At 39.7% G+C, this 20,241-nt stretch overlaps 1 protein-coding gene across 4 annotated transcripts in view; it reads right to left on the bottom strand.

Moving 5' to 3' along the window:
* ttyh2 (tweety family member 2) overlaps positions 1 to 20,241 on the bottom strand; it is a 68,437-nt gene that overhangs the window by 33,641 nt on the left and 14,555 nt on the right. For all 4 annotated transcript variants that reach the window (XM_042224154.1, XM_042224156.1, XM_005913545.3 and 1 more), the window contains exons 2-3: positions 17,838 to 18,010; positions 4,045 to 4,156 (exon numbers count right to left, since the gene is read on the bottom strand). In XM_042224154.1, coding sequence (XP_042080088.1) covers positions 4,045 to 4,156; positions 17,838 to 18,010 — 285 coding nt within the window. The remainder of the gene's footprint in view (positions 1 to 4,044; positions 4,157 to 17,837; positions 18,011 to 20,241) is intronic.

Below are 20,241 nucleotides of genomic sequence, written 5' to 3'. Positions count from 1 at the left end.
CACAGACTCCATGAAAATCTGTAGTTTGTGGCACAGTTTAGTCAACTGGTGTTGTGGTAGTCACATCAATGGGAGTAATATGCTGTCATGTTGAACTACAAACTTCTAGGTAAAAGAACTACAGCAGTGAACACAAATTCACCTTTTCCTATAAACCTGTATGTAAGTAGAGATGGATGTGATCACCACGAAATTGCCAAAAGCTGTAGTTCTTCCAATAACGATGTGAAGCTGTTTAGATATTTTACATGGGACAAAAACAGTCTGGTGCCTTTAGACATGTTCATGTGGACTGACTTGATTTTTGAACCAGCTTCACATCGTTATTAGAAGAACTACATCTTTTGGTGATGGCATGGTGATTACATCTGTACAGACTGTTTTTGCCCCATATAAATATGCATTTACATATTTTACATGGGACAAAAACAGTCTGAGGGCTTACCGACATGGGTTTTGGAACCATCGTCAAGTTGTTGTCAGTTGAGGAACATTTGACACTTGTTCATCAATTTAAATTTTAATCCCCAGATGTTGATGCTTATGTCTAGGCCACACACATGTCAATCGCCAGCTCTACTTTACCCCTAACAATACCTCAAGATACTTAAATTTCTTTGAGAAATGTCATTTCTAAGAGACAGAAGAAAAACCATGGTCAGGCTGTAAATATGGGCATACAAGGTGCTCATAAAATACCAGAAGCTTGGCCGGAAACACTCTTTCCCTACAACCATAATAAATTCACCTGGACAGAATAGGGCTCTATGTGACCTTGAATATGTTCTTTATGTGCCGTTGAGGTTTTTTGACACTTAATATAAGCGAGTTAAACATCAGGTTCTTACACTAGGAGTATTTACAAAAATAACTATAATAAATAAATAATTGTGTTTCAATATTAGCTTGTATCACGAAAAGCTTACCGTTTTGTGTTATTACAGAAGCTTCTAGTGAGAATGGTGTAAAATGGTGTCAGGCCAGCATCCAAACCTTAGTTGAGCTCCAGCCAATTGTTCAGTTACTGACCCAGACACTGACCTAGTCCACTGGATGATTGCTTTCCAAAAGCTCTAATAACATCCTTCACCCGCAGAGTTATTATTGGTGTTTAAACACTCCAAATATGAGATCAGTCCCATTACCACTAAAAGGCATCCAAGCGGGCCAGTTTCCAGAGCTAACATTACTGTTCGAAAGCAATGCTGCTGAAATGCAAGTGTTTATTTTTTTAAAACTCACTTTCCCAATAGGTTTATTTCGTGGTCTGCCTCAGAGGGAATTGAGTTTGTTAAATTTTTATAACAAACTGAACTAAACTTGTAAAGTGTGCATCTTTTTTTATTGTTTTGAGCTTAAGAGTGGAGAGTTGTTCACAGATTCTCACTATGTATGACTAGTGTTTATAGTATGTTGCATGGTTGATGTTATGTACTGTAGACCAAAGCACCACTTAGGAAGTCTGCATAAAAATGATTGGTCCTAGCTAACAAGTTGTGTGCATGCAAGGCAGGTAAGCTGTGTGTATCAACTGCAATTGTTATAGTTTCAGCATCACCACCAGTTGTAATTAGCTATGCAGCATTAATTGTTTAATAACCTGTTTGTTATTTAGACGCTGTGGTGCATCCTTCATCTGCGTATTTGGCTCTCTATTTTTTTCCAATTTAAAACCAGAGTAATATTCTATATTCTCGCTATTCCTCCGTATTCATTTGCTCGAGCCACCTTCTTCATCTTTTTCCAGGTTTCCGTGTGAGTCTGTGTCCATAACACATCATAAGCATATATTCCAGACCGTTACTAATGAAACTCTCAATAGCAGCAGAGGAAAAAAAGCATCTGATGACAAAGAGCCTAACTTTCCTCCTTTTCTCACTTATATTCTGAGCTTACCCCTTTTCTAAACTTTCTAGGAGCTGGGCTAAAAGGCATTTGTGTGGTCAAAAGGGCAGAGAGGCCTTCATTGTCAATGATTTCAATGCCGATTTTAACCCCGACTCTGCCAATCAGACGGGCTTGCACTGCTCCTAGTTCTACCCATCAAAGGGCTTTGTCTCCTGGGCTCATGGTTGATTAGGTGGGGGGAGACTAGGAACTGTGTGTGGCACACTGGGCTCTTTGTCCAACTCAAGAATTAGACTCCTTAAGAGTCTATAGCAGCGTGCAATGAACTCACTCATGCACATGCACACACAGGCATGCACATTCACACACATAAGATGCCCAAATAAAGGCCACTATGTCCAATTAAGTGCTTGCACAAGTTCACACACCCTAGAGGAACATACTGATAAGTGCTCCAATATGCAATATATTATTGATTTCTCTCCACTTATTATTAGGATTCTGATAAACTAATGTGTTTGTCCACTTTCCAAAATTATTGGCAGAGAATCAGAGAACAATAAATAAAATCTAGAAATGCCAAGAGATGCATCTTTGCCTCTTTATTATAGTAATACAAGCTTAATATGCAGTTATATTGATCAAATGGAATAAATCAAAAATGCTAACTTGTGTGTTGTACAGTATGGTAGCAACTAATCCCAGATGACCAAATAGAGTAGCCCAAGTGATATCTCAACCTCAGCAGTCACAGAGATCTTACATGCTTCCAGTTTAAAATATTGATGAAGTCCCACAGCTTAGAACCACTCTCCTTTTAAATCTGTGATTATTTTCCCTAATCATCAGCATCAGATGTCCTAACATGCCACAGAACACTGCTGCAGAAAGCGCGCTGCAGGCTCTCTCGAGACGTGTTTATTACCGAGGCCAAGTCGAGTCGCCACGCTGAGTGTCTCACACACCACTACATTAATCTCCATTAATACAAATGGAGACTTAATCCCTACTCTTTGACAGCGAGTTATCCTGGGTCTGCTCCTGCATCGACACTGGTCAAACGCCTGATGAGAACACACAGTGAAGGCTTTAAAACCTCAACAATTAATAGCTACACGATGTTCTATTACTGCTGGCAAATATAACTAGAAGATAACAGTTTTAAGAATGGGTTAAAAGTGCAGATACCAGTGTTAAAAAAAAGTCTGACAAGTGATGCCAGTACTAATATTATTTTGTTTTTTTGTTTTTGCTATATAGTGTGTTACTATTTAAATTTTATTCCTGCACAGTTAACGTGGAGCACCTATAATTTTATTCTACATCTACAATGACAATAAAAGGCTATTCTAGTCTATATTTATGCCCTCTTTAGTGCCAAGAATACACAAAAAATCATTAAAAAAAGTCTTTCCAGTCTGCATCATGCTCACGTTCACACCTATGGGCAATTTAGAATCACCAGTTAATCTAACACCATGCATTTCTTTGGACTGGGGGAGAAGGAATAAAGCAAACTCCACTGAGACAATGCCCCAGACTGGAAGGCTAACCACCACACCACTTTTAAATATCAGTAGATATCAGTGTAAAATTCCACATTTTGGAATTTAGTCTTAGTCTTTACTGGAGTCCTAATCAAGTGTCAAATGATGGCATTTCTTATGGAAAACTGCATCTGGACAAAATTAAAGAATCCTCAAAAAACACAGTGAACTTAACTGAGCATAAAAGACAGGACGGCTCTGTGTTTGCTGAAGCCACAGAGGCTAGGAGAAGGTGGAGCAGGCAGAGGGAGTGTGTGTCTCTCTCAGAGGACGAGGTTTGTGTGTGGAGAGGCTGTCAATTTGTGTGTAGCCGTAAATAGCTATAAAAAAAACCCCCATAAAAACATTTAAAGGCATACTAAATTGAGTCCTGTGGGCTTTCCTTCTCTTTGGAGCCTGTGTGGTTGTCCGCCTGTGTGTGGGGATACATCACATCCAGCCTTTCTGAAGTCTTCACCCAGAGTTGTTTGAGTCGTGCTTCATTGGTCACTCATTTATAAACCATGCATGTTATGAAATGACGGGAATTTAATCAAATGCTTTCAATTTATTTTTGCAAACTAATACATGATGTAATCTCATCCGTCCAGAGATATGTGAAGCGCTAATTGTGTGACACTAATATGTTTGTAAATGATGCTTTACATACCAGACTGTCCACTCCACCCAGCGTGTGATTGGCGTTGTACAAGGAGTAGGTCATCTGGTATACACCGTCATTGGTCTCGCTGTTGCCATAGAAACCCACACCCACTGCGACGCTGCAGAGAAAAGATGCATAAAGGCGCAGGTGAACCTTTGATAAAGAAGGAGCAGAATATAAAAGCAGTCTCTTGGATTTTAAATCATCTACATCCAAAGTGCTGCCATTTTCGGTCCTTAAATTAAAAGTTTGCCAGCTTCAAAGCCATTATCACAACCTGGCTGAGATTAAACATTAATGCGAAACGACCCGTAAACAACAATTTTCTGTCTACTTGAAAACATCTTTGCCAACCTGCAGTGGAAATATACAACTTACAAGGTAGTATAGCATGGCACACTGGAAAAGAGCACAACGTTTTATGAATATTTGATGCCTTTTTTTTAAAGATAAAAAAAAAAAAGAATTTGGCTATTATCATAAAGCAGTATCATCAATTTCTGCATCAGGCTTGAGTTTTGGAAAAATTTTAAATGTATGAGGTTAATGAGGCACTTTGGGACAGAAATTTTGTTTTAGCTATTCAGTAATTATTTCCCACTGTAAACAGCTGTGAAGCAGTATGAATGGTATTACAGTGCGAAGGCTGAGTTGCTGAGTGTGTCGGTGAATACAGGGAGTAAAAGCCAGCTCGCCCAAAGGGTCTGATCTAGCTTACAGAATGATTTTAGAAAGGTGTGAAAAATGAAGAAAAGTAGGGTATTGTATTTCTGGAGCTTTTAATGTATTTTACATCAGGAAGCACTGCTGTTGTTAAGGCGTTAAGAATTGATCTCTCCATCGCTCCATCCATTTGTTAGACTGCTCATTTTATCCTAACCAGTGGTCTGAGTTGTCAGTTCAACAGCCTTGTCACTAACAGACATTAGCTGTCTGTCTCATCACACCGTAGTGTGTCCGATGTGTTATTTTTTGATAAATATCGCCAACTTTTTATGTAAATACAACAAACAGGATGAGGAAAAACTAAGATGCCTTAATGAATAACAATAAATTGCTGATTTATAGAAAATAAATACCTGTAATTTGTGTATGTGTGTGTTTGATGCACATATATCTCACAGCGCAATGAAGCAGCAAATGAAGCAGCAAAAGCTTTTTGGATTTCTGCGTTAATTTTTGTAAACAACACTCTTTGAATCAGAAATTATACAATACAGGCCTCTGGAACGCGTGTGCATAAATTGAAACCACTTTTGCATATTCAGCCATCCAAGGATTTAATTTGTTGAGCTGGAGCATCAGCACAAACAGAATAATAACCGGCGCATTCTAAACACACACACTTAAGTAGTCTCTCTGAGCTCCACTTTTTCCCTAAGTGCCGTCATATTGTGCTGCCATATGATGGGATTTCAAAGTAGCCGCACAGTTGTTAACTACAAGAAGATTTAATGCTGCAACACAATGTCTCACAATATACTCCAAAGACCCTGCACAAGAATCCTCTGCAAAGACAAGGATGTCCAAGTCTTGCACTACAGACACTGAAGGCCGTAGATCAGAGCAGTGAGCAAGTGTTTTATACCCTTTCTTTTCAATAACTACGCAGGACAAAAAAGGAATACAGATCCCGTATATGACCATGATCTGTGAGAAACAGGACATGACAGAGCTTAGTACACCTCCCAAGGGAAACTTTATATACACTGCTTGCACTCAAATACAACAGTGCAACAGTAACTTCAAAGATTATGGGCATCTGAGAAGCTTACATAGTTTCAATTCTCCTTGGATCAGGAACTCAACTGAAAACAAGGATGTAAGAATCTGAAAGTCAACTCTCACATTACAAATTGCACTCATATCTCTCCTCTCCAAAGTGTGATAAAAATAGACACTTTTTTATGCCTTTTTATGCCTGTTTTCTTTTTTTATTCAAGTTCATATTGCCATTGCAATGCTAAAATTACCTGCAGACCACTTTAATAGGTAGACCTGTTCTAATGCTGTCAGGCATACAGAGTAGGTCAGAACGACCTGCTGAAGTTCAAACTGAGCTTCAGAAAGGGGAACAGAAGGACTTCAAACCTTGATGCAGATGTGTTACAGCTGCAGGAGAACACATTGGGTTCACCAGCTCACTAAAACAGCAGAAAGTTCTACAGCAGAAAACTTGAAGAACAGTGCCAGGTCTGCTGATTTCTGCTACACCATTGGACACCAGGGTCAGAATTTAGCCTAAACAACATGCAAGCATTGTCACGATCCTGGGTCATTTTGTTGTTTATGGTTTATGTTTAAGTTCATTAGCTTATCTAATTTCATTTCTATTTTGCCTATGTTGCCCTGTTATAGTTCATTGTTTATTAGATTCCACTTGTGTCTTCACCCCTGTGTTTAAGTCTCCCTTGTCCTTCATGTGTGTCAGGTCTGCGTGTGTTATGTTGTCAAGCTCGTGTTGTCATGTTTCCTGTTCTGTTTTGAAGAGGTCTGGTGTCCCACGTTCATTGTGTTTAGTTTCACTTCCCCTGTGGCGTCATTATGTTATTTCTAATCAGCTCCTTTCCCATGTGTTTCCACTTTCCCTGTTCACCTCCCGTGTGATTTAGTCTGTGTGTTTTCATTCATTCCTTGTCTGGTTGTCTGTTGAGTTTTCATCATGTTTCCATGCCTCCATGTTTCCAGGTTCTTCCATGTTCAGGTATTTTTGACACACTTTGGGATCCTTAGTACCAGCTGAGGTTAGTTTAAACAGCTACATGAGCATTGTTACTGTAGCATAGCCATCCCTTTCTGATCACAGTGTACCCATCTTTTGATGGCTGCTTCCAGCAGGATAATGTGCCATGTCACAAAGCTTAGATCATCTCAAACTGATTTCGTGAACATGTCATTGAGTTCAATGTCCTCAAATGGCCTCCACAGTCACCAGATCTCAATCCAGTGGAGCACTTTAGGAATGTGGTGAAACAGTAAATTTGCATCATGGATATGCAGCTGACAAATCCGCAGCCACTCTGTGATGTTATCATGTCGTTATGGAGTAAAAACTGATCTAAGCCATGAAGAACTGAGGCAGTTCTCAAAGCAAAAGCGGGTCCAAATTAATACTAACAAGGTGCACCTATAGCGCTCTGCCCACTAATAAATAAATACTGACCATCATTTACTGAACAAGGTTAAATGTTTAGAAGGTCTTTTGTGTGTGATTTTTTTATTGCACACAATAGTAATGCAACACACTGAAGACACTATTTGTAGGTCAGCACTACTTCGCGTGGCAGGTCAGGACTAAAAGAAAACTAAGCAGGACTCAACCTGACTGAGCTTTAGATTAAGGCTGTGGTTCCTACAGACTTATCCCTGATGTTCCGGATAAATTTTAAGCTGAAAACAGAGACTATAAGTCTGCAGCCATCAGCGCTTCCTCTAACATTCACTTGGAATGGCTAAAATCCTGCAGAGCCGTTATGATCGTTGTGGTCGAAGCAAAGTGCAGGTGGAGCTAAACAACAGGGGCAATTTTCCTAATTAGTACAGCAGAGATGGCCTCATTAAATGACCCCCTGCAGATAAACATCCCACTTGGCAGGTTACAGACTTACCCTCAGGGAGAGCAGTTAAGAAAGTGGGGACAGGCATTACAGACAAGAATAAAATCATCATTTTAGAGGAAGACAGGAAGCGATATAGACAGTCAGCACTAAAAAAAAAAGACAAATACAGGTGACGAAAGAAGTCACAAAAGCAGAGAGCAAGACCCTGGGATACAAAAAGCAAGACTGGGCAGGGGTAGGTTGGGTTCCTCACTAAAAATACATAGCATCTTATTTGTTCTTTGTATATCTGTGTTTGTGTGCTATTAGCCCCTTTAACAGCACAGATGCAGGGAATGTATTAAAGCAGTCACAGCTTGGAGAAACACAGACTTACTTCTAAAAAAGGCAACTATTTTAGGCAGAATTCAGATTAAAATAACTGAGAGGACAAATAGAAAGTCTCTTCTTTGCCTTCTCTCTCCCCTTTGTACTCCCTCGGTCCTGCCAGTTCTCTTAGTGCTGCTACTTGAAATATCCATCGTCTAATTCAAAGAGAAAGAACACCATAGATTTGAGTAGGCATGTACTGAGCAAGAGTCCAAACTGTCACATTGATAAATGAATAAGTACATAACAGACAGTGATGGGAATTAATAATAAAATAAAAAAAATAACCTAAAAAAAAAATTCAGCCTGAAGCAAAAAAAAGCTATGCTAAATAGACCCTGACAGGTCTGAATATTGGAAATTTTGCCCCAGAATGGCAGCAATGAATCTCTTGGGATGATAAGTATAGACGGGTGAGCTTATATTTTTTACGCTGCCCTACTGAACTCTCAGCAGGGGAAAATCCCCTTTGATATAAACTACGAAACACAAATAGTTACTTTTCATCTTTTTTTTAGAGCTACAAAAAGTCCAGCATAGCTCATTTAAGTTCGGAGAAGCAGTAAAAACAAACGTACATGCTGCCAATTACTTGGTTGGTACATTTATATTGCTGATAGATTTTGTGTTACGGCTGCTCGTTCCAAAAGCTTTCCTCGAATGGATTCAGTGGATACACAGACATCCTCTCTCACTTGTGCCCTCTGTTATAATTTCTACTTTGTGACTGTCAAGAGAGATGTTCCACAAAAAGAAATTTAAAAAATGTATATTTAAAATCGACAGGAAAAGAGAATAATTTTTAATGATCTTTTACTTTTTTTTATAGGCAGTAGAAGCAAAAAAAAAAAAAAAAAAATCCCCTTTATTCAGTTTCCAAAGTCGGACTGATCATTTCAATGGTAACCACTGTCCCTGGAATCCACTGGTTTGCTGTGTGCAGTTTGCATGTTCTCATTGTGCCCATGTGAATGCTCTCCATGTACTCTGGCTCTCTACCACAATCCAAAGACAGGCATGTTAAGTCTGTTTGTGTTAGCCGTGTGATAGACTGGCGACCTGTCAGTGTTGTACCCCACGTTTCCATACAGCAACTTAAATGAGCAGCCGTCCAACACCCCAGATCTGGAAATGAACGGGTATCTTCAGTGTTGCTGTGCTTGGGCATGACTGTCAACCTTTGCCTGTTATTCTCTCTTTTATGCAATACGCACTCTTCAACAGCACTTTTGCGGAGCATAGTGAGGCTCAAGATTTTACACATTGTGTGGCTTAAAAAGGGTATTTTCTGGAATGGCTGATTTATTTTCCTCTCACATGCCCTGTATTTGTTATTTACATAATGCGTGTTCTCACGAGGTATCACTGAGGAACTGGAGATCCATGCTCTTGCACGGACAGTGGTCACAGTCCATGAATGCCGTGCTTAAATCCAACTGATTGCTCAGGTGCATTTGTTTAAGTGTGCCGGCGTATGGTTCTCCTAACCCTGCCAGTGCACAGCACACAGTGATCAGACAGAACAGTTTACCTTTTGCATACACCGATAGTTAATAAACTCACCCTCTTTGGCATAATGTGCTTTGTTGGCATTCAAATAACCCCTCTGCAATTCACCTTGCAGTGACTGTGTGGGAATGAACTGTTTGGTTTTTGTAAATCACACCCTTCTTTAATCAAACTGTTCTTCTGGGAAGACTAAAGCAATATCAAATTAATTGAAATTCTTTTTAAAAACCCAAATGCTCATTGTGTGCCAAACTATCACGGTAATATACCTCAAGTAATATTCTAAACTGCAAACTATCATAGTTATAGTAAAAAAAAATCAGTCCAGATGTCCTCAGCATGAGCAGCCTGATCAGTTATGATACACCATAATTACAGAGTTAATGTGCTACACCATGGGCAGGGCTGCAGCTACAGCTGAGTGACATCTGCTCTGGCTTCACCAGTGTTAATTATAACGGACATCACAGCGTATCAGACCTAGCCACTGTCAAACATAATTAGAGTGGAGGAAGTCAAGAGAAAAGGGGGAGACTGATCAGGATTATAGGGGGAAGGGAGGCAAAATCAGGGCAAAAAATAGAATTAGGGTGTAGGGAAAGGGTGAAAAGGACGGATGGGATTAATACGAAGCCAGTTTTCAACTTCAGTACAAATCCGGTGTGAAATCCACTAGGCAAACACATCCATGTTCTATTTCATCCAGTAGATGGACAAAATCAAAGTCAGGAATCAGATGAAAGAGAGTCTGTTTCCCACAGGATGTTTCCTCCAACTTCACTGATCTCATATTTTATCCTGTCTTAGCTTACCAAGTCAGGCAACATAAACCTTTTAAGTGCAGTCCTCCCCATTAGAGGGAGCTTTTTTGTTATGGACTGCAAATGATAATGAACTGGTCTGAACAACAATGCAACACACTTTATAATACTTTAAAGTAGCTAACGCTGATGGAGAGTTTAACTTAAGGCTTGTGGTATAATTTACAGCAGCACAGAAGTGTAGACCAGACAGATGGACGTGATTTTGTTTAAAGGGTATAAATATAATCAGAGGAGGAAGGACTTAGACTTTATTCCACTATACTCTAAACATGTGTAAAATAAAAGGTCAAACTTTATCACAAAATGCAATAAAATAAAGCACTCTTATATTCACCAAAGTGATTTCTGTCCAAAAGAGAACCCAGTTCACTAGAACAAAAACAAGAATGTAAATTAAACAAGGTTTAAACCAAAGTTCACAATCGAAACTGAGCAAATACAGAGAAGAGTGAAGCAGAAGCAGATGACGGGTGAGAAACTCAGGCTGAGAATTCAGACAAACTGACAACTAGAGGGTGAGACAAGACTATAAATACACAGGAACTAATTGGGAAACAGGACACAAGGGAAACCGATGAGGTTTGGGCTGACACCCAACAAGCCAATAACACACACAGGAAGGGTGAACGAACACTGAGCACACAAAGTAAACAACTTAACAAAGAAACAAACAAAAAACACACAGAAAAAAAAGAAGAAGGAGATCTTAAACGATACCAGGTCACATGAACCAAGACTCACTGATCCTGGTTCATTTGTCCTTTGAAGGCTCAAGAATATTTGATTAGAACAGCAAGATTCACTCATAACTGAACCCTGGTCAGTGACAATGAAAGATCCGAGCTTTGTGACATGACATGTTATCAGGGAACCTCTTCTCCATGCCTTGGTTCTAACAAGTGGTTATTTGAGGCACTGTTGCCTTCTTTTTACCTCAGCTAGTCTGGCCATTCTGCTTTGACCTCAGAGAACTGCTACTAGATATTTTTTCTTTTTTAAGGCAATCTCTATAAACCATGGGGATGGCTGTGTGGTGCAATCTTTGTAGATGAGTAGTTTCTTGAATTGTCAGACCAGCCAGTCCGCCGTCAGCAACCATGCCCATTCTGATGCTCGATGTGAACCTTAACAGCCCAAACATGTCTATATGCCTAAATGCCCTGATTTGCAGCGATGTGATTGGTTGATTATATATTGTGTTAATGAGAAGTTGAACAAAATGCACGGGCTTAATAAAGTCATATAACAAAATAGCATCATATTACATATCCTAACCTACAAATACGATCAATGAGTAAGATCTTTATTTATTATTTATCAGGATTCTAATCTAAGCCCGACAACAACAAAAAAAAGTAAAACACCACGATATCTTTTCAAACCGAAACACTCAATTTTCTCTGTCTCTTTTAAAGTTAATAGGTAGGAAGCAGAAAAAAAAAATGTGAGAGGACCAGCTGAGCCCAGTTTGACCTCTGCTCAAGAGCTGGCTATCATCAATCAAATTCAGATGATACAGGAGAGGGGCTCTTCCTCTAAGGACTGGTAGGATGCAGCAGCGCTGACTTCAATTTGGTAAAGCAATCTTATTGTTTGTGTCATATCATCGCTTACTGATCTCCATTTCCTTTATGTCACTTTTTCTTTTAGTATGGTGTGCATTATTTTTTTCCATCCAGATTGAAGTGATGGGGCTCTAAAATTATGGACTACACTAAAGGACTGAGCTGGTGATTATTTTTATCAGTGCAATGAACACAGCTAGTTTCTTCCATTGGAATAAATTACGCATGGTAAAGTTTCCCTCCATCATCTACTTAATAATCCTGCTCCTGAGTTGGTTTGACCTTACGGATATGTTGCTGTGACAACAAATCCTGCAGATGCTTTTAAGAACTAAGAAATCCAGGATCAAGGCAAATGGTCACCAATTTAATCCAGCTAAAACGTTAATCCACGTATGGCGATCCAGCCCAGGGAAACAAAGGAGACATGGGACAGCAGAAGGGAGGAGAAACAAAAACTTCATTAAATGCAGTATGTCTCCTTGTCCCTGTGGGAGTGGAAGAGTTCCACTCCCTAATCACGCATAATCTGATTTATAAATTAGAGAGCAACACCCTTAAATCAGATAAATGAGTCATTACACTCTAATGCTATTAAGTCTGTTTTAAAACCCTCAACTTCAATTCTACCAAATTGGCTTTAATAAAAATGAAGCACAACAGTGCTACATCTAGTTTAAACATATTGCTAATAAGCTTTCTCGCTGTTTTAGCAATTTGGAGAGCTATTGAATTCAAAGATAAGCACAGCTCACCAAAAAACACGATGATAAACTTTGCATATGTCAGATCAACCTATTAATCTGGACTAAAAAATGAAAAGACACAAAAGAAAAACACTAATTATACAACAATTAGCCGATGTCGCCCATTTTTTTCAGCGGTTTCTTTATGTCATCAGTAGAAAATGACTTCTGTTCCCATCAAGTGAAACAGTGCTCATTAAAGTTTCTTAAAATATAGAGCGTCTCAAATGAGCAGTACTCTCTACATTAAAAATGTATGATGCAAAAGAGTGAAAATACAGTGGAGAGCACTAACTAGCAGAGGACCAGGACTATAGGAACTCTAGGCTATTCCATCTAATGACATACTGAACATGCCGCTATGTTTTTTTGGCATCGTGACGACAGATTGGCTCATGTTGTCAGATGTTCTTGAGAGCCCTTTAAAACTGACGTCCTAGATACCAGACAAAGTTTCAAACCATGTGTCATGACCTTGGGGCTTCTGGGTTTGTAAGCACCAGATATTTTTTTGTGAATAGGAGGGAAAAAAATCAATTTTCTGAATCTATTGCTCTTCATACTTCACTGCTTATCGGCTGTGTCCCCTTTATTTGCTGTTCTACCTGTTAAACTTTCTCTCGCACTCAGCACATGAGGGGTTTATATTAACAAAGTTACCATATGAACTGAAGGTGAAAAATTTTCATCACTACCAATAACTTTCTTATATTTTGTATAAAGGTTCACTACATATTTAATCTTTGCACAGTTGTTAAACCAATTGCTAATCTATTTCACTAAATCCACTGTGGGTTTAAGACTTAATCATTTTTTCCCCACTTGTGCTCCTTTTCAGATTTTACAATGCCACTCACTGACTGTTAATCATTAATCTTAGGGCTGCCCAGTAAGTCATATCATAAGCTTAACCATGATTCTGGCTTCCCACAGTTAAATTAATATGATCAGGCGACAGTGAAAATGAATTCTTCACCGATAAAACACAAGGTAAATCAAGCACTCCCTACACATGCCAGCTGTTTCTGCACCATGCAGCTTTAAGTTTCCTTGACTATTCTGGGTGACATTGTAACACAGTGACATTACATTTAAAGATATGATATGATAAAAGTGTCTGGCACAGCAGCAGAAATGAATCAGCATCCTTTCCCTGGAAATAATTCCAATTTAAGGCAAGTGTTAACCAAGACTGCTGTGGAGTTGTGTCTGCTCAACACAACACAACTTAACTTATTCAGCCATCTGAAAACATAACCACAAACTGTAGTTTGTTTGTTTGTTTGTTTTTGTTTTTCATATCCATCCTTCCATCTCTCCATCTTTTTCCACTTATCCGGGGCCGGGTTGCGGGTGTAGCATCCTAAGCAAGGACGCTCAGACCTCTGTCTCCCCAGCCAGCTTCTCCAGCTTATCCATCCAGCTCATAAAAACACCAACATAGTTCCATTCTGCTCGACCAAAGATGCACATTCTTTGCTACAGAGCTGCTGAGCACATGCAGGTATTACGAGCAGTGAAATACTTTATATTTGTCTTCTGGGAGATGCATTTAGGTAAGCTAAATAAACACTAAATTGTCGGCAAAGATGTTCTAATTAACTGGAATGTAAGAGCAAAATAAGTAGACTGTTTATTGAATTTTGTTTTACATTTTGGGCCACTTTTTATTTTTCTTCTAAGACGTCCACTGAAATTAGCTGAATAAAGAGAACCAATTAAAATTTACTGTAACACAGGAATTTAACATAATATGAATGTGAGTGAAAGTGCATTAACAAAAGATTTCATCACTAAAATCAACAAATAATCAGGACAAATAATCACGGTTGCAATATTAATCAAAATGATCATAATAATCGTTTTGGACATAGTCGTGCAGCAGTAATTAATCACATGACACTGGCAGTAGAGAACCAACCAGGTGAGTGAGTTGTCACCTTATTCAGTACTGCTGGTTGGAGCCACCATAATTTGTGTTGATCTCTGTTTATTAGAATGATTATAATGGTTAATAACAAACTACTGGGCCACACTGAAAGTAGAGGACTCCACTCATTGGGGATCTGTGTGTGAGACTGATAAAAGCTGATGGGTTGGTAACATCTGAATCAGGTAGTTACTAAGCATGGTTGTCACATGGTTGACTGTCCCCTCCTTTGTGGATAGTCGAGTAATTCAATTATCCACTTTGTGAGGACAGCGGAGCTCATTGAGGGATTTGATGGGTTCTATGTGGTGATGTAAGTGCTGACTGTGTTACCTAAGTTCACGTGTTCGAGTATGTCGCAAAAGCCGAAACTTTAATGAATGAAAAGTTGGATCTTGCCAAAAATAATTAGCTGCTTTAGGCTTCCTATACCAGCTAAAGGCTATAACACTAATGCCATTAATCTATTGTATATATCATAGCTAATGTCACTTCACATCAGGGAAGTTTTCAGTTCACCACAGACTTGATGAGATGCAGCAGCCTCCAGCCAAAACAAATCACATTAACTGCAACGCTGCTCCATTATAAAATCTGAGGGGAAATACTGCGTCTGATATCATCTTAACGATAACAAAAAAGAAAACATTTATCCTTAAAATAGTATGGTTTTCACATTTTAAGTGGTTTATTTAATACGTGATTTTTGCATAAAATGCCATACTTAGGGTTGGCACTCACACAATGTGAGGGTGACACAAAATTTGTGCTAATGAAAAATACAAATTCATTGCACTGGGTTGCATTATTCTTCCAGTGGCATAAACAAAAAGTTTTTAAACAAGCAAAACAAGTAGGTTACGTCTGCAGCAGTACAGTTTGATACTTGGGCCTGTACAAGCGAGAGGAAACGCTGTTCAGTCATTCAGCAAGCCAGGAAAACTAGGAAGTCATTAAAACAGCACTGACTGGTGTAATTTTCAAGACCTCTACAGTATGATATTCCTGCCATATTCCCAGTGAGACACAGAAGGGATTTTGATAGGTAGAATGACCTTCATGTGCGTCATTTTTTTCCCAATAAATAATTTAACAATACAACTGAAATAAAATTTTAAAATACTATAGTCATGTTTTGTCCCTCTATATTTCTACATTCTTTTGGGCTGCATGGGCAGTGTATATCATGAAGTATTGTGTCTTGATCCTCCCTCATTTCTTTATATTTTGCTTCCACGCTGGTCTCGAGCTGTAGTTCTCTGGGCTTTCTCTGAGTTTTTCTTTGGGCATTGGCTGCTTTTGCGTTCATTTTAATTCCACTGCTTGTACCTGTTTTTTGTTTGTTTTTAAAGCCTAAAACTTGGCATTTCTCAGTATGGAAATTGGGCAAGTGAAGAACACAAATAAGAATTAGCAGCTCTAAAAAAATTATCCACAGCAGAGGATCTGTATCTGAAACTCTAAGATGACCTTTCTGACCTCAGGAAATGGGAAAATATCCACCAAAGACCTGACAGAGGAAGTGACAGATGCATGTAGGCCTACAGTTGATCCAACTACTTGTTTGCTAGAGGATCAGTAACGGTCTCAGTGGAAGAATGGCTGCCAAGAAGCCATCCTTACGGGAAACGGGGAGAAAGGGCTGTGGTATGCCAAAAGAATTGCACTGAAAATCAGTTGCAAAAAGTCTTAGGGAAAGATGAATCCAAAATCACCAGTATGGCCAGGACAGATGTACAACACTGACTGTGTGCAGCAATCTGTAAAGGATGGTGGAAGCTCTCTCATAGTTTGGAGTTGCATTTGAGACAGTGGTGTTGAGGATTTTGTCAAAATTGATTAAATTAAGAAAACAGAAAAGTACGGTCAGATTTTGATCTACCATGCAATACGATCTGGAAAGTCTCAACGTCATTTTTTCCACATGACAATGATCCCAAACACACTACTTGGACAGAAAATCCCAGAGTTGAATACTATCAGTCATAGATTGGCCTCAGCAGAATGTGGATGTCAACATTACTGAAGCATCATCTTGAGAGAGAATATAACAAAAGACAGGCTGCATTCAAAGAAGAGCTTTGAAAGGTCTGAAGCCTGGAGAACTATTCATGAAGACTGCTTAAAGAAAGCTTCCCTAACAGAGTTCAGGCTGTGCTGAAGAATAAATGGTAAATGGCCTGTATTTGTATAGCGCTTTACTAGTCCCTAAGGACCCCAAAGTGATTTACACATCCAATCATCCACATACTGGTGATGGCAGCTACATAGTAGCCACAGCCACCCTGGGGCGCACTGACAGAGGCGAGGCTGCCGGGCACCACCGGGCCTCTGACCACCACCAGTAGGCAACGGGTGAAGTGTCTTGCCCAAGGACACAACGACCGAGACTGTCCAAGCCAGGGCTCGAACCGGCAACCTTCCAATTACAAGGCGAACTACCAACTCTTGAGCCACGATCGCCCCGATGGCAGACATACAAACTATTATAGACTTTATTTCCATGTTTGCATACATTTCAGTGAATCAATGCACCTATCCCCTATTTTCCTACCAAAATATAAATGAAAGATGTGCAGCTCATTGTTCTGCTTATTGTACAGTAACCGATCCACCTACATTTTGGTTTTTGGTTGTTTTTTTTTTTGCTTTTTAATTATAATTTGCATAATAGAAAAGCTGTCTCCCAGCTGGCTGCCCTAGCCAGTAATGCACAATTGCACTTCCACATTGTCAGCAGAACATTGACAATACGCCCACATCAGGATAGCTTCCATCAACCACTGGTATAGTGCTTGAGAGCCACAAATGCCAGTGGGATATTTTGTTAATACCAGAGTGAACTCAGCGTTGGATGAATTTTTATTGTGCCTCAAAATATAGTGACCATAGTTTCCTAAAGAGCCATTTTCAACAACACAAATTCAAATCCTGTGGAACATTTTCAAAACTAGAAATCACTAGAAATGAACAAATGGTAGAGACGCATGAACCTACAGTGTTTACGAAGACCAAAAGGAGAGGCGCCGAACACACAGAGAATATAAATGGGAAGACAAAAAGACAAACAGAGTGGACAAATACACAGAGAGTCTACGTGCTACAGACTAATAAGTTAGTGTGGGAATAGAGAATGTGCAGTGAAAAAATCACAGCACTTACAGCTCTGTATGAGGAATACAGAACAACAAATAAAGAAAATGGGAAAACACAGAACGGCAGACAGCAGAGGAGAGCGTGTGCGAACTGTAATCACGGTTATTCATAACACGCTGTCTGAGTCGTGATTCTCTCACCATGTGATGAGGCCGGCGGCGACTGCCGACCAGGTGACGCAGCAGGAATTAGGTTTCTTGCTTTCCTCCTCCTCCTCTTTACGGCAGCAGCACAAGCAACTCAGGTAGATGGCCAGACACAGAAGGTTGAGGCCAAGCCCCGCCGCCGCCACACAGCCCAGGAATATGAGTGACTGCAGAGGGTGAGAACAGGAGGAAATAAATCAAAGGCCTTGTGTCATTGCAAGGAAACTTATTATTTTATAAGCACCGTGCTGTAACATCCACACAACAGTAAGAAAAACCAGAGGTCTATACCATTTTACTACAAAGTACTAAAATGCAAAGTAATTTACAGTCTGTATATTAAACTGCACACAAGTGACACTGAGTATAATTACATTTTCACGTTTCACCACATTTTTTTCCTCTAAAAGTTCTTGTGATTTAAAATGTTTCTCAAGCATCAAATGCAAAATGTTGGCACACTGACTTATTAATTAATATTACTGGATAATTACTAGTGAGGAAGACGTTAACACTTAAGTTGTGAAGTAGTGGAAAAAGTAACTTGAACTGCTTTAAGTGCCCACTGTAATTAAACTATTGCTTTTTAAGTATCAGTAAAATTTAAATAACGAAGAAATATTCTGTATACAGAGCAACCCATATATCAGTACAGCTCGCTGGGTTTAACTGGCTTCTAAATTGTGCTAACTTCCCATACAAATAACCAGTTTCCAGCTTTGCTGTCAGCCCTTATTGTGATTTGTGTGGTAATAACACACATAAACAATAATAAATATGCCTGCATCAGCCATGGTAACAAGGCCAGCTGCATTCTGGGATCCCGAATCCAACTGGAAAGCAGACAAGACACCTCCTCATACATCTCTGGGTACACTCCTCTCCCTCTCAACCCCTCCTTTTAGCCCCCATCCCACCTTCTGCGAAAGATGGAGAGCGGTGACAAAAATAGCAACAAGACTGTCATAACAGGCCCAAATGAAATCTGCATCCATCTGTGAGCAGATGGGTTTATTCGAGCTCGGTCCCCTCCTTTCCGCCCCCTTTACTCTTCCTTTTTAGTTTTCCTGAAATCTTTTCAGTGCTGAGCCATCTGTTCTCTCGCCTGTGATGTCATGTGTCCTGCAAGTGAAGTGGTGGGATTAAAATTCAGCGATGGAAGAGTTTGCGGGAATATATCGTTTACTGCTATAAACAGCCAGTTGAACCGCAAATCTAAAAATTCTCTGAAATCAGAAAACTAGCAACACTTTATTTGGAAGTCTTCATAACTGCAAGGTACGTTTGGATAAAAGCATTTATATGTTTGCTCTTTTTGCACAACAAATCTTTTATATAACTTTTACTCTCTTCCCACTAAAAAAACACTATTTGTTTCTACTGGTCCTGTTGAGGTGCTTTACATTTTTTTTCATTATTCATCTCTATAAAAAAAACCAAAAAACTCCAAACTGTGTCCCATTAATGAAGCCTTGAGCAGAGCATTTTCACACTCAACATCTTGGCGTTTTGAAATCTGATGTGAGGCCGAGGAGACTGGATGCTCATTGGCTAATGACTTGTAACTCCCAAATCCTTAGCCAGTGCCCATATCCTGGAGAATCCTCCTTCCCAGCTCTAACAGTGACCATAATTCACAAAACAAACTTCATGTTAGACCTCAAAGGAACTCAGCACAGGAAGTCATGATTATCATGTTTACAGAGGTCCCCGAAGAAGACAGCAAACAGCTCGTTTTCCATGAACTTCTGTTCAGGTTTTGCTGTCACATCACGTGAATAAGGCCCGAGTTACACAGGCCTAGAAACCAGTTGGCAAACATCTAGAAACCACCGGCTGCAAGGGAAAAATACATATTCCCCAACTGATCAGAGAGTGGTTGCTGGAGTTTGATGGCAGCAGCTGTGAAATTAATGGCCAAAGATTCAGTTACATAGGCCTAGAGTCCAGTTAATGACCCTTCTTGAATGTTTGCTGGCAGTTGCTGCAACTTGCAAGTTGAAATTGGCCAGCTTGCATTGCCGTCATTATTCCACCATTTATACAGTTGTTGAGAATTAGAAGCACCAGTCTTGACTAAAAGGTGACTTGAACATGCTAAAGATAGTACTGCAGATACCTATTGTATGTGTGTAGAAAGCCTAAGCATGAATATAGCTTCTAAATTATGCCAACACTGAAGTGACTTAAACCTGCCACCAGATGGCAATAGCTGTGGTTCCAGATTTTTCCCATAGACTACAGACGTAGTGGTGTTGGGTGCCATCTCCAACAACGATGAGGTGGCCTACATCGACGAAGTGAAGAATCTGGCATCGTGGTGCCAGGACAACCACCTCCAGCTGAACGTTGGCAAGACCAAGGAGCTGGTGGTGGACTTCAGAAGGAGTCAGCACAG

The sequence above is a fragment of the Haplochromis burtoni genome, unplaced genomic scaffold (genome assembly GCF_018398535.1).
Source record: "Haplochromis burtoni strain Fernald_Lab_line unplaced genomic scaffold, NCSU_Asbu1 Contig_6, whole genome shotgun sequence".
Classification (NCBI taxonomy): Eukaryota; Metazoa; Chordata; class Actinopteri; order Cichliformes; family Cichlidae; genus Haplochromis; species Haplochromis burtoni.
Note: the sequence above shows the minus strand (reverse complement) of the source record. Positions and strands in the feature narration are given on the sequence as shown.